Source organism: Magallana gigas, chromosome 7, assembly GCF_963853765.1.
Source record: "Magallana gigas chromosome 7, xbMagGiga1.1, whole genome shotgun sequence".
In the NCBI taxonomy this organism is placed as follows: Eukaryota; Metazoa; Mollusca; class Bivalvia; order Ostreida; family Ostreidae; genus Magallana; species Magallana gigas.
In genome coordinates, this window is record NC_088859.1 from 17,238,710 (window position 1) to 17,253,625 (window position 14,916).

The 14,916-nt window shown below is 34.6% G+C and overlaps 1 protein-coding gene across 3 annotated transcripts in view; it reads right to left on the minus strand.

Annotated features, from left to right (window-relative positions):
* Positions 1 to 2,408: 2,408 nt before the first annotated feature.
* The window catches only part of LOC105332197 (rap1 GTPase-GDP dissociation stimulator 1-B), a 31,368-nt gene continuing 18,860 nt past the window's right edge, over positions 2,409 to 14,916 (minus strand). For 2 of the 3 annotated variants that reach the window (XM_034457765.2, XM_066065603.1), the window contains 11 exons: positions 14,615 to 14,743; positions 13,870 to 13,995; positions 12,792 to 12,935; positions 12,247 to 12,378; positions 11,911 to 12,048; positions 10,459 to 10,584; positions 7,710 to 7,799; positions 7,144 to 7,320; positions 6,536 to 6,664; positions 5,806 to 5,877; positions 2,409 to 5,051 (listed from right to left, as the gene is read on the minus strand). In XM_034457765.2, coding sequence (XP_034313656.2) covers positions 4,915 to 5,051; positions 5,806 to 5,877; positions 6,536 to 6,664; positions 7,144 to 7,320; positions 7,710 to 7,799; positions 10,459 to 10,584; positions 11,911 to 12,048; positions 12,247 to 12,378; positions 12,792 to 12,935; positions 13,870 to 13,995; positions 14,615 to 14,743 — 1,400 coding nt within the window. In that variant the 3' untranslated portion in view covers positions 2,409 to 4,914. The remainder of the gene's footprint in view (positions 5,052 to 5,805; positions 5,878 to 6,535; positions 6,665 to 7,143; positions 7,321 to 7,709; positions 7,800 to 10,458; positions 10,585 to 11,910; positions 12,049 to 12,246; positions 12,379 to 12,791; positions 12,936 to 13,869; positions 13,996 to 14,614; positions 14,744 to 14,916) is intronic. The other variant, XM_066065604.1, reaches the window with a different exon arrangement.

Genomic DNA, 14,916 nt, shown 5'->3' on the forward strand with positions numbered 1-14,916 from the left:
TTGCGTATTTGAGAAGACGTTTGCAACATTGCTTATAAGAAGAATTTCCGATATTTGTTAAAATGTTTGCGCGGAAATATTATCGTTTCCCAAGTAATCTTCACAAACAGTCAAGCTTTAAATGAGATTATTAATTCATCAATCCAAATACTGACGCTGAATATATTTATTCTAAAATAAAACATAGTAATATATGTATAAGCATTTTGGCGATTGCCAGTGTCACACGTAGTGAAATTTTGCCCCCCCCCCCCGCCAACCCCTGTCGATAATTTAGACGGCCAAAAACATATCACCATCAAAGGCTTTGATAAAATCCTTCTTATCCTTATCACACACTACATTAAAATAATTACAACAAAAAGTATCACGAAGATAAAACTACACGAAATCAAAACAAATATTTACATTTCTTTGTTGTGTTATGCATATCCTCTTGTTCTAATTGCCACAATATCGCTCTTCCCTGCACGTGATAGAGAAAAATAACCACTTCACGATTATGCTCGGTTTTATCTGCTTAATATTTCCGCACCCCACCGCGCTAGTACACCACCACGCGCCGGGTACATATACCCGGAATATTACAGAGAGACTCGGTCGTGCAATCAGGGAAATCAAATACATTAAAATAACACTTAACTCGCGTGATATATCCGCCGGTTTCACAATCATAAGGATAACAAAATATTTGATATTTGCTTTTGAAAGAAAAAGTCATTTACATAATGAAAGCCCCCATCATCCGGATTGCCTTCGCCCAAATAATACCTTTCTAAAACAAACACACGGGGGTTTAAACGGCTTTTTTCAAAATGAGAAATATATATGGCGTGTCAATATATTCTTGGTGTGTACTTGTGAAGGTTTATGAAATGGCCGTAGAGTTTTCTTATGTTTGCAGATAGATTTCAGCTCTATGAATGCCCGGTTCCACAAGGAAAACACTTGGGAGGAAATATCTGTAATGAATAGCCAAAATATATATTAAAAATTCAAAGTGTGTAATTACTGAAATGTAAACACACTGATCCTTGCAATATCCATTTAGTACAATAGGACATACAAATGTCAAAATCGCGCACGTGTTACAATTTGTTTTTATGTATTTTTTTTAAATATAAGTGTAATATATATGCAGTTTATTTAAAAGTGCTGCACAGAGGTGATTTTTGTATACAGCCATAAAAATACTCTGGATAGTCTATAAAAGAAATACGTCACAGCACACACACAGAGAGAGAGAGAGAGAGAGAGAGAGAGAGAGAGAGAGAGAGCTGTCAATTCTTCTTACACAAGCTCAAGGAAAACAGCACATGATTACGACTCACTATATCATTGATTTCGGAGTGTGCAATACAAGCTTTTAATTGCAGCCATCGGCACATGACCCGCAGCATCTAGACAAGCCATTAGATCCACCCATGTTTTGACCCAGACGACTTACTTAATTCCTCCAACGTAATAGAAATCCACATATCGATCCTAGCATGTCCAATGATCACAAAGACAATTAAGGGATGGAATTATCCGGGAAATCGCGCGCTGAGGAGAATTAAAAAATTTACAAGTCGTATTAATCAAGAAGATGAGAAAACACACGGGGGGACCGTATCGATCGAAATCTCAGCTATCCGTCTTTATGACGTTGGGTCGATATAATCCGGGGGAAAAATGTTCTCATTACATGTACAAAAATAATGATTCCTTGCATAAAGTGCGAGAGGGGAATGGATGCATTAAAAAAAATGTGAAATATGGAATATTGGTACATGTACATAAATAGTTCTTTAGTCAACGACGTAACGTCAAATAGGGAAGGGAGGGGAGGGAATGGGGGAGGGGGAGAAAAGGCTCTGTTATTTTGTGATCAGTTAAAATGTCTCACTAGAGGCTCTGGCAAAAGCTCCACTTAAAGTCAATTTGATATTTCAATTTAGTTTGAGGAAAAAAATCAAAATTTTCAAGTGGTTAAAAAGATTGCGTGAAGTACAAAACAATTAAATTTTGGAAAGTCGAATTTTTTTTCCTTTGCTCTTCAACAATACACCCGTATTTTATTACACTTGCATATACCGGTATATACCACACTTAAACACACACGAAACCGTGCACAATCGAGGCAGATTGGACGCCAAATTAATGTTGAAATCTTATCCCACCGCTGAAACCCTGACTGGGTGACTGCACTCCGCAAAATAATTAAATCCACCCGGTAAATGTCATCCTAAGTTCATATCTCTCAGTAATATTACGACCATAAACTCCCTCCGGTTACAGAGATCGCATTACCTTCCACTCCGCGGCTAATGGCCAATTTTCCCAAGAGAGATAACTCCAAATTAACCTAATGCAATACCTCAATCACATACATGTACAAGATATTCAGGAGATATTTCAAGCAAAACACGACATCTGTATTTTATATCAGTCTGTAATTGTTGCAATAAACAATATATTTAAATTATACAGGTACAGTCTTTATATTACAATTTTCTCACATGCTTATCATTGATTTGGCTGTTTATCAAAGGAAAAACTAAATTTTATGCAAGATGAAAATCACATCTATTCAAAATTGAACTTAACCAACAAATGTCACAAGAAATGTACTAAAAGTAAGAAAAAATCATAGACTTAAAGAAGAAAAAAAAACAATGATAAACTAACAATCAAAGTAAAAAATAAATGCCATAATAATGGGACACAAAATACTTGATTTAACACAGAAAAACCAAATGTATACAGATTATACCATCTCACCACCTCTTTTTGGATTAATTGTCAATCTATAAAGTCACCAAAATAAAGATTATCAAAACTAAAAAATATACACTGGAATGCATTGACATATTTTGATTTCTAATAAAAACCAGACCACATGCACATTTTCTTGTAAACACAGGTACAAAAGAACTAAGAAACTAACACAGAGAAATTCTTAGAAAGTAGATGACATATGTTCATTACTACATATTGTTACATACAGTAGATTCTGCAAACAGATATATGTAATATGCATGTCAAAATAGACCTCCATTTTCCTCTTGTTACATACTGCTACATGTAGAATCCCTATGTTCGTATTTTACTATCATTTAAACTTGGCAAAGTAAAACTACTTGTGTTTATAAGAAAATTCTCTAATTATATCATATTTTTCCCACTCTGCAATGCTACATAGGAAAATACTCCTCAAATCTCAAAAAATTATACTTTTCTTCTTTTATAAAAAGAGAAGTGTTTTAGAAGCAACATAAATAAACCTACGGTGTTCCAAATAATAAATAAAAAATATTACAGAAATATTGGCATTTTAAGATTTTGCGGGAAATTCAATAATCTCCCTTGTTTATACATGTAGTCATACCTTGAAATAAAGAAAAATGAGCTCAGAGCATGAAAATTGTACTAAATTTCTATTCATTTGTTCTGTTTCACATTAAATACAAAGAAAAGATTGGCTCATGATATAACATGCAATAGTACCTTGGTTTTGAGCATTTTATACATAAAATTGTGCTCGGTATTTTAAAACATACTGAATGCTGCAATATATGGGAAACTATTTCGCACATCTAGATTCTGTATTCTAGTCCATCTGTCACTCAGAAATCAGATGTCAATTCTAAGAATATGTTAGACATGCCAGTAATAATCTAAAATTAGAAAAGGACTTAACGTGATCACAAAAAATATACAGCATGCTTCATCACAAAACCCAGGTGGACACAGAACATACACTCTTTTATAAAACCAACGGCGCAAGTATACAAACCAAAAATACGATAATGTAAACACAAAAGAACAGCTATATGTATAAAGGTAAAAAATATGGGTGGTTTTATCATTGTTTATATACATAGAATGATTGCCTCTGGATAAATTATAAAACAGGAATAAAACCTGAATCTTTTGTGATGTATTGCACTAAGCACTAAATTCAGCGACTAATCTAGAATTTAAAAAAAAGGAACTGTATGGCAAAATGAAAAAAAAAAGAAAAAAAGAAAAGAAAAAGTTTCTAACAAGAAGTCTACGGTATTTGTTAATTGTTTGTTTTGTATATTTTCTGCCACATTTCAGCATGTTTTTGTTTCTAAGAAAAGAAAATCTGACTTCCTTGGTGAAATTTTCCATCAAGTTCTTAATCATTACTAAACCTCTTTTGTTTTTTTCATGAAACGCAACAGATGTTTTTAAGTTTTCCTGCTAACGATAATTAAACCGACAAAGAAAGAAACATGTATAAAAGCCTCTTTTTTTTTCTCAATGAAATATCATTAAAAAGCCTTGAATAGTTGAGTGATAAGATTTTTGCCCAATACTAGCAAAATTTATTAGTTTTGTTATTTCAAGGCTGACAAAAGGCAATTCTAAGTACTTTCAAAGAAGGTGAAGTGACTAGTGAAGTACCATATACAAATAAAAAAAAATTGATAAGGTGCTTTAATGAATTGGAGGAAAAAATTTCAATCTTAAAAAATTCAGATTTTGTTATCGCTAAATCTTTGTATCTTGGGAGAAAGAAAAAAGTTTCACAGCTTACAGTTACCTTAGATAAACAAAAACATGTCACTTAAAATATATCACCAACAACAAAACAAGAAAAAAAATGGTGGCTAGTAAGTTAATGAATGCAATGGTTTGTTCAGTTTTACACATTTTGCTGGTGCTCTTTGAGCTAAGCAATAGTAATTGTCATTTTTACAAAGTGAGCTTGACAATATCTCCTCATCCAAACTAAGACAACAGCTAATCAAGGTGTGTTTGCTACAGGTGCTCCTTGCTGGCAGGTGTCCAAGTCTCGCATTTTGGCATCAACACTCATTCTATCTCAGTTTGTCTAATCTCAACTCAACAGCACAATGAGAGCCACTCTGAGGTTCTATACATTTTTGTACTTTGCTCAGTTCACCTCTCCAGAGGAGCTTCCTCTAGAACAGCAACAAACGTGTTTGCGGCCTCCCGAACTTTTTCCTCTTCATGACAAGACAACTGTCTGGCTATGTCAACAATTCCCGATGTCATTATCTCCTCTTTCAATGATTCTGTGAAAAGTAAACATAAAAATGGTAGAATGGCATGAAATATCATTAAATAATTGATGAATTCATTAAAAATTCTACTTTTTATTCCCCCCTAAACGGCAGAAAACGAGTGAAGAGCCTACAACAAACCACTGGGATATTCAATCTTGGAGTAATGGAATTTAATTTGTTTGACAACTGAGCCAAAATACTGTGTAACTGGATTTTTCTGCAGGGTGCTATCTTTTGCAGTATCATCTCAAACAAACAAAAATCAATTGCAACTATGGGTTTAATATTATATTTTTTTTTTTTTATGAATCATCAATAAACCATCAAAGAATAAATTAACAAAAATTAAATGTACCTATTTTGCCATAAAAATTGCAATATTTGCAACTGCAGCATAAAACAGTTACACAACAGAATTCATTCATGACTCAAAAAGAGGCAAGTATGAAAGAAATACCTCACATAACAAACAATAATCAACATGTGTAAGGTGAAGTTGTATAAATGGGACAAGCGCAAAAAATGTTTAAACACACAAAACTGTCAATTATTATAAAAAAAAAAAAAAAAAAGGAGGAGAGAGAGAAAAAATTGGGAAATATGGAATTCGTTATAACATATTTACACTGTACAACAAACATGGGCTGCCTAAAAAAATATTGGAAAGAAAGAAATATAACTGCACAGCTTAAAAAAAAACCGATCAAGAGAACATGTCATGCTGGATCAGAGTTTTACGACGACGACAACATTGACAATTTACGTTGCATGTTTGTGACTCGTCCTGTACAGGCCAACAGTTTACAGGATAGGGTGCTGGGGGGTGACTCAGACACTGCAAGAAATACAGCATAAAACAAACAGTGACACCCAAGTCTCTGTCACAACAAGTCCATCAAACATATTCAGGACCAACAACCCCCCTCCCCTTTCCAAAAACTTGTACAAAAACAAAACAAAAATATTAAGTGAACACTTCCATCAATAGACAACACTTGTTTTCTTGTTCAACAGTTCCATATATTAGGGAGGACAAAATCTTTATCAAGAATTGTTGTCTAATCAATGAAAGTATCATGCAGTTTGGCAAAATGTCCTCGGACTAAATGGAAAACTTCCACAAAAAAGAAGGTAATGAACAGAAATAAAGAGAAAAGAGTTAAGGAATCAAATTCTTTACTTTTTAATTCACAAACCATATTGCCACATATAGCAAAAGGAAAAATTGCATTAAAATGTATCAAACTTGATGAAAACTATAAGACCCCAATGGAAAGACTAGGAAAAATAATACATGTAGTAATTTACAGAAACAGCCAAAAATTTTAAACCACAGACAGAATGATCAAACAAGTATTGTTATAACCCCATAGCAACAAGAAAAAACATTATATCAAGAGAAAGGAACAAATAAAAAAAAATTAAAAAACATAGCTGTGGTGCACTCGTTATTCTGCCAAAGGCAGAGTTACCTTTCTTGATATGTACCCTACCTGCACTACACAGCGTCTTTGTTAGCGTCAGCGTGTTGCATAATATTTCTGGCAGTGTTGATTTATTGCCAAGAAGAGAAGATATGGTTTCTGTCAATTCTGACTGTTTCAGTGGAAGTGCCGCTTCATCTGAGGAGAGAAAAAAAAAAACACCCCAAAATATATCGCATTACTTCAATGGTTGCACACCAAGTCACAATCTCCATCATTAACTTGCTTCTTTGTTGATCAATAATACTTAAGAGTCAGAGATTTTTGCTGTGTCAAGTTTGATATTTCTTATCATCTCATTAAATCCAAAAAGAAATTCCATGAAAGCTCCTTCTGGTTTTCACTAAAAAAATTTGATAGCTAAATCAACTGTTTCACTTCATTCATCACAAAAAATTGGATTTTAAATTCATGAATTTGTGAAAAAAAACTCTGAATCTTAGCAGTTTATCTAATAATCTTCTTAATAAAAACTAGTGAAAACTTGACCATATCTCAAAAATGTTCATTAAATTTTACAGAAGTTAAAGATCAGATATGCATGAGAAAATGGAATCTAAAACATCATAAAACTAAAGAGAGTTTGCAATTTTCAATTTGACCTTGACTTGACAAACCTAATACTGTAGAACTTATCAGGGTCAAGGCCACCAGAGCTTCATTTTGCATCACTAAGTGTTCTGATGACACCATGGCAACCAGAGGGGGGATTCCCTGACATTTGACCACATTTCTCATTAGCTCCACAGATCGACCGTTCTTCACCAGTGAAGCCAATAACCGAGTTCCCTCTCCTAAACACAAAAACATCAATTTTCAATAAAGGACACAAATAAAACTTCTTTCAGTAAAATAATAATTGTAATGGTATTTGTTAAATTCATGCATATACAAACATTCTTATCCTGATATGTTTGAAAATTTATGGAAAGACTACCAAAATAAAATTGCAGTTCAAAAATTCCCATTATCAAAAAAAATTATTTCTTACAATGAAACTTCATAGTCTATTAAAGTTTACAAAAATCATACAATGTAATGATTCTCTTTTACATGTAAATTGCATCATGAATTTGTCATTGTTGTTATAATATGATACAAATGTATATTGATTGCATTAACTTTCCCACAGAAAAAAGCCCTCCAAATTAGTAAAGTACACTAAGGACACCCCCCTCTTTACCCTGGACTCCAGCGTGTTCGTCCACCTCGCACCAACCCACCAGACGGTCCATGAAGCCTCGATCTGTACCCAGCTGCAGGGCCGCAGTCTCTGAAATCACAAGGTGTGGTCATTTCACACTGAGAAACTGGGCATCAAAGATGCTTTGTTGATACTTTGTTTAGCACTATGAAAAAAAAGAATATCTGGGTTCATAAGTTACCATCATTTTACAATGCCAAACTGTATGTAAAAACAACCCATGACAACTTAGTTTCTTACTTGTCAAACATGGCAAAAACTCCAATATTTGTAGCTGTTTTTTCATATGACAGTGTAACAGGCTTTTATTTAACCTTTTTACCTACAATCTATGCTGCAGTAATCTCAAATTTCAGAAACCATTACCTAGAACTTATGACCATGGCCTTTCTTAAATATGAAAAGAGACTCTCATTTTAGGGACAGAAGAAAGGAACCGTAGAAATCCGCAGCCTGTCAGATAAACATGCAAAACAGGTCTGGGAAACCTCGCACAACAAATAATCGGAATCTTTTATTGACCCTGCAGAGTCTACAGTTACAAAAGAACTGCTATCAAAGAAAGCCAAGCATTCAAGTAAATAGTCCATTCTCAGCAACCTAACAAAAAACCCTCAACAAGCCTCGATCCATAAACCACCAGATAACTGTAAGCCATACATCTATTCTTATCCAGCTGATGAAGTTAATAGCCAGTTATAACAAGGGGCTTTGGAGGGAGACTGTAGGCCCCTGGTATCTCCTGATATCTCCCTATAGCAAGTGTTCACTGTCTTGCATCACACCCCAATCAGCTGACTGGCACCTTCCATCCTTACATCAGATGTAGCCGATAAAGAGAGAGAGGGGAGAGGTTGAAGAAAAAAAAAGCATGTGTTGGAATGTGGGGGGTTATCTCAAAATTTGATGATTCATTTGGAGTGATTTCTTATGACATATTTCATGACAAACCATTTTTCATTATCAAAATTCCAGGAAGTGCAAATATAAAGATAAAGAAGAGGCCAATTTTTATCAATTATCAAAAAGGAAATGGTTTATATTTATATATTTTTTTTTCATAATGTGAACTGATTCATATTTGCACTTTGATGATTTTGTCTCTATTCTATGAATAATGATTGAGAAATTCCACATGATCTGGTGTGCTTGGAAACAAAAATTGGATATCAACAAAAATGACATCATTTTTCACCAAACTAATGAAAATGAGTATCTATTTTTATCAAATTAAAGATATTCATTTTCTGATATGTGACCTACATAAAACTGTAATTTTGATAATAATGATGCTGATGATGATAAATTCAGCCCAAAGATACGATTCAAGGTAATCATACACTTGACTTGATCTTTCAGTGCTGCGCTAACTGGCCCCACCTATAACAGCACAGGAAGTAAACGTGGGTGGTGAGAGGGACCGATTCAACGGTCGATTCCCCTCACTTCCATCCAGTGACCAGGTGAATGGAGGCCAGTGGTTTTATCAGAAAATTGACTTGGCTCATTTAATACTCCCTGGCGCCCATTCTTATGTTTTCTGCACAATTATACTGTTATTTATCACCAGTGGAGAAACAATAATCAGGTTTACTTGTCTGTTTTCTTCCTGTCTCCCTTAGTTAGATCTTGCACATTTAAGGCCAAGAGGAAACATTCTCCTAATTGTGTTTTAATCTGTCACCCAAATAATGATTATTGTAATTATCATCATAAAAATGGTAATTAATAAATATGATGTTCACCTATTAATGAATTCTCTGTCGAAATTCAACAGATTCAATATACAAATATAATTTTTTTTTACCAAAAGAAAGCAGATTTGGATCAGATTCTCTTAATTTTACATTTTATTCACCAAATTTTTTTTAGATGTACTTGATTAATAAAATGACATCGAAGCTGTGCATACCAGTCATAAAAAATATCAGAGTACTAGTTATAAAAAATATCAGAGTACTAAATTTTCATGAAAAAGTGAGTTAAGTGTTAAAAAAAAATCGCTCACGCACATTAATAAACATAAAAAGTTTTTGGTATGGCCTCACTCTGAGATCATCAAATACCAGGATGTATTGAGCATGTGATTCTGTTTGTTATCACTGGCAGTGAGAGTGATGGACAACCCCCTCCCTATCACAACAAAACATAACGTCTGACACTCATACATCAAAACGATTTCAATCTTGCCAAAAAAGCAAACAACCTTGCAGGAGTTTAATTTAGGAATGCACAAAAATATCATTAATTTTTTCCCCTCAATTTAAGATCTGACTGCAAGTGTATCTGAAATGCGATGTCATTAATAGACGATAAAAGTCTTTCCCCATCATCTACATCCTTCTCTGATGCACTCTTACACTCAATGTACTTTTAAGGGCTCCCTCGTATGACCTATGGGGCGAAACAACAACACAATATTTCTCTGTGTAACGGAACTGATGTTCTCATAAAGAACTTCACTAGGGGCCTGGAAGGATTCATCAACTATTATAACAACCGTCTGTCAGAAACTCCAATCTTAAGAAGAGTTAGTGCCAATGACTGATAATATAAAACCAAATACCAAATAACCACATGCCCCCCCCCCCCTTCCCCTACCCCCCACATAACTTAATTGCACCTCTTCACTTTCAGTAAATCTTGGACATGTGACTAGCACACGCTTTCTACGCATCACAAAGTTTTTACCCAAGAAGATGAACACTCTGTGCCCGCCGCTTCTCACCTTGTCCGTCAACCAACATTCGTAAAACTCCCAAGAGTTTGAACACGACAGCCATTGTGTCTGAGGAGAGCAGAAGCAAGACCGTCTCAAGGACACCTGCCATCAACAACGCCGGCTTATTTCTAGCTGCAATACAAAAACAAACGCAAATAATTAGTGCGATGCTAATGAATGATGACATCTTATTCGGAGCCATTCACAGTTCTACATAAAAAATAATTTACTATGCTTAATCTGTTAATTTTACCATTGATTTCAAAAGGCCAATTTTAAGAATATCCCAGAATTTTGTATAATTCATTTGAAATTTCCACTGTCTTTTGTCTTCTCTGGTGTGTGTGGATAAGGTTAAGGGTTTCTTAATGTCACTATCAATCATTTAATCTAGAAGATTATTTGGATTTCGTGAATATTTGCATCTTGTCATCCCATCAGCCTCAGACATACTAGTGCACCCATTAAATGTGATGCATCATTTGTCTACTACGTGACATCGGGGAAAAAAAATGTGACTTAGTCGTACGAACAACAGACAACATTTCTGCATTCAGTCAGATGACATAACAGCTTGATTTAACTAGATGTTATAGGACTCTCCTGGAATATGTCATCATTAATATAAATATTTCTTTATCCGTTGCTATCTGGTAATAAAATACCCCCTGTTGTTTTTGTTGTTGTGATGAAAGAGAAATACCTGTATAGCAAAACATTACAACAGGTTGTTTTATTTTTGTTGTAGATAAAATAAAAACAATAACATGCACTATGTTTAACTTCAGACTTTGTCTCAAATCGGCTAGAAACAGATTTCTAATTCTAGCTGTTACAAAGAAGAGATGATGTTTTATGAATATTCAAAGCAACATTGTCAACAATCGTCTTGTCTGGAGAAAGTGCACAGTGATGAGTCAATGCATGTTTATCTTCTGAACTATGCCAGCTGAGACGTACTGCATTTGCTTTGAATATAATCCCCTCAGCTGATATGCTTTTTTCTTATGAGTAAAGTTAGGAAAATGAATGTTTTATACATAATAGAAATCATACTTCAAGATTGAATTATTTTCTAATGCAGTTTAGCAGAGATAAATCATGAAAATGGAAATATTTATCAAAATGTTCATTTCCTGACAGTCATTAGGAACACGTCTTCTTGTTTTTTTCTTGTTTTTTTTTTTTTTTTTGGGGGGGGGGGGGGTAAATAGGGGTTATGATTTGAAGTTTGGTAAATTATAAGGATAAGCCTTGCAATATACAAGAGCTAAATTGATAAGAAGGGTAGCAATTTTTCTTTGAAGCAACAAGATTTACTTGCAACAGAAGAATATTTGGAGCTGTGAAGCTAACCTGGAATGGTAGGTTTCTACAATGGCAGTAAACTTAACCAGAAATATCTAGACTGACTTGTAACTGGTGATAGCTTGTGGATATGCGAAAAGAACAGTTTACCTGGAATAGCTAGGTTTCTGAGGGCGCTAAGAATAGCATGCTGTAACGTCATGTCAGCCTCGTGATCTCGGTGCTCCTTCAGAATCTCGACCAAATGTTCCACAATCCCCTCCTCCACTAGTCTCTGGCAGTGGTTGTCTGTCAACAAAATACACAACTATACAGCAAGAGGATCAACTCAACAAGGATCCAGTTCATTCTCTTTCTCTTATTTAGTTACAGAACACATATGATTGCTACTTATACTTTGAATCAGAAAATTCTAATTTGGTTACAGAAAACCAGTGAATCTACTTTGCACTGAATACCTATTGCATTATAATTCATATAACTGACCATTCCTTGCAAAGTTCCCTATGGCCAGCACAGCGGCCATTTGTAATCTGCTGTCCTCATCCTCCAGCCATTTAACAGATTCAATAAAAACTGGACCTTCTCCATTAGCAAACATGGTTTCAGCTCCTTTATCTGTGTAGACAGTAAAAAAAAAATTGTGTCAGCATATTCAAACAAAAGAATGAAATTTTGGGGCTTGTAATTTCATGTTTTTCTGAACCCCCCCCCCCCCCCCCCCCCCCCCAGTATGGCTTTGATTTGTGACCTTTGTGACCAACAACATATATTCTGTGAATGAAATTGTAAACATCTCATACGAAATATCTTTTAAAACTATCAAATATCTATTAGTTTATACAGTCAAACCTTGATTTTTGAACTACATGGAACTGAGAAAAACACTGAGATATCAAAAGATTTGAGATATCAAGGTTATAATACCTAGAGAATAAGTGGTTCGGCCATTAAATCACTTTGACATATACATGATATTTGAGACATCAGTGTTTGAGGAACAGAAGTTCAACTGTAATCCAGTTCCCTACCTCCGGTTAGCAGCAGGATGAGCAGGTCGGAGGCCATTTTGATGAGCTGCTGGCTCTCGGGGTCCAGCTTGCCTTGGTTGACCTGGATGATCTGTATCAGGTTGTTACTGAGGCTGGTCTCTGCCAACACATCCTTCACCTCATCTACAACAATACAACAATGTCACATAATTTAACAACACACAACAATGTCTTGTCCTTATATATTTAAAGTACTATGTGAGGTATTATGCATTTTTTGGCCCCAAAATCAAAGTTTTATAAAGAGCTTTAAAAATAAGGTGAAAGATAGTTAAAATTATATTGAAAATAAGGGTGTAAAAGGTTATTACCACAGTGACGTCATAATGTAGAAATGACTTCGTGAAGATTGCCTTATTTTGATAAAGTGATGTTTTGTAGCAAAATATGGGTGTTTTCCGATGTTTTTTCGACTGGAAAACTTCAGGCGCAGGCTTGCTCAAGTACCATTTTTTAGTATAATATGTATAACTATCTGAAGAAAAACATACGTTAAAATCGTACTTGAGCAGATCTGCGCTTTATACTTCCGAATGAAAAATTGAGAATATTTTCATTTGTTTGCAAATTTGCAGGAATAAGGTCATTTAGGTGACGTCATAGATAAACAGCAAATGAGCAATGATGACTAAAATCAAGATTAAAGTGATAGGCATCATCTGTACAATGATTTATGAAGATTTGATTTTTATACGATACTATCTAAAAATTGGTTATGTGGGGGGCAGATATTTGACCATATCGCACATAGTCCTTTAATAACTTAAAAAAGAATACATTTGGCAATAAATGATTATAGCAAAGCACTAGGAACAAGCAATATTGATTCGTTTTAAACATAATATGTAAATTGACTTCACTGTAAGCATGAATTCGTTATAAGCATATTAGCTGTAACCATGTTATACTGTACTGATACTCTGTAAACTTAAAATAAATTAAAAAAAAACTTCTATTGCAACAAAATTTGTTTAAAAATTCATTCATTACAACTGGCATTTAGACACATTTTTTGAAATATCTCTAGAAAAAACTTTTATTATTCAAGGACACGTACCCCACTCAGAAAGGTTAATAAGTAGGTCGAGCACGGTCTCCTGATAAACCTCCCCGGTCTGTGAGTCCAGTAGACCCACAATGGTGGACAGTAGGGAGGACTCTGTAAATTTCTGGCGGCAAATCTCTGAAATTACAATTCTCTTTATAATCATTTCATTTTCAAATAACATAGATATGATATAATGACTTGAAGAGATGCTCTGCCCAAGGGGCACTTTGTCCATGTAAATGTATGTGAAAAACTTTCAATTATTATTTTCAAATGAATTTTCAAATGTTTTTAAAGGTTATTCAAGGATGATTGGGAAACCACTTGGTCAAGCAAACAAAATCTTTATCACTGGCTTTCAAATTCAGATTGAAACACCATTCAAATATACTTAATTGAAAATATGCAATTTTTTACTTCTGAAGTCTAAAATGTACCTGAAATTTATTTAAAAAAAGAGAGGATTAAACCATTTATTTCATATTGATTAATATTGGGACATGGTATCATAATACATTTAATGTAAACTCTGATAAAGCATATAAATACTCTGATCAAATTCTCCATCAAACAACCCATCAGCAAATCAGAGTCGTTTACGATCCCTAGCCCCCTTTAATATCACTCCAATCAGAAGTCACGATCAATCAAAAATCGCAAGTTTTCGGACGCATCTTGGGCGATTATGTTATCGGATGACCAGTCATTTACTGACCGTTGCCCTCTGCTAACTGATCTTGGCTCCAGTGTATACCTGAATCAATAAAACTGCCGAGGGTGAGTAGCACCATGTTACACAGGCCATGGTCCTGCTGGTGGTATCTGATGTATTCATCCAGGACGTCTAGGGCTCCCCCGTCCACCGCCTTCTGCATTAGGCTGTCTGGGGGAGAAAAAAATTCACATGATAATTAATGGACCCTTGCATCACCTTCTGCATTAGGCTGTCTTGGGGAGAAAAAAAATTAACATGATAATTAATGGACCCCTTTGCAACGCTTTCTGCATTAGGCTGTCTGGGGGAGAAAAAAAATTCACATGATAATTAACGGACCC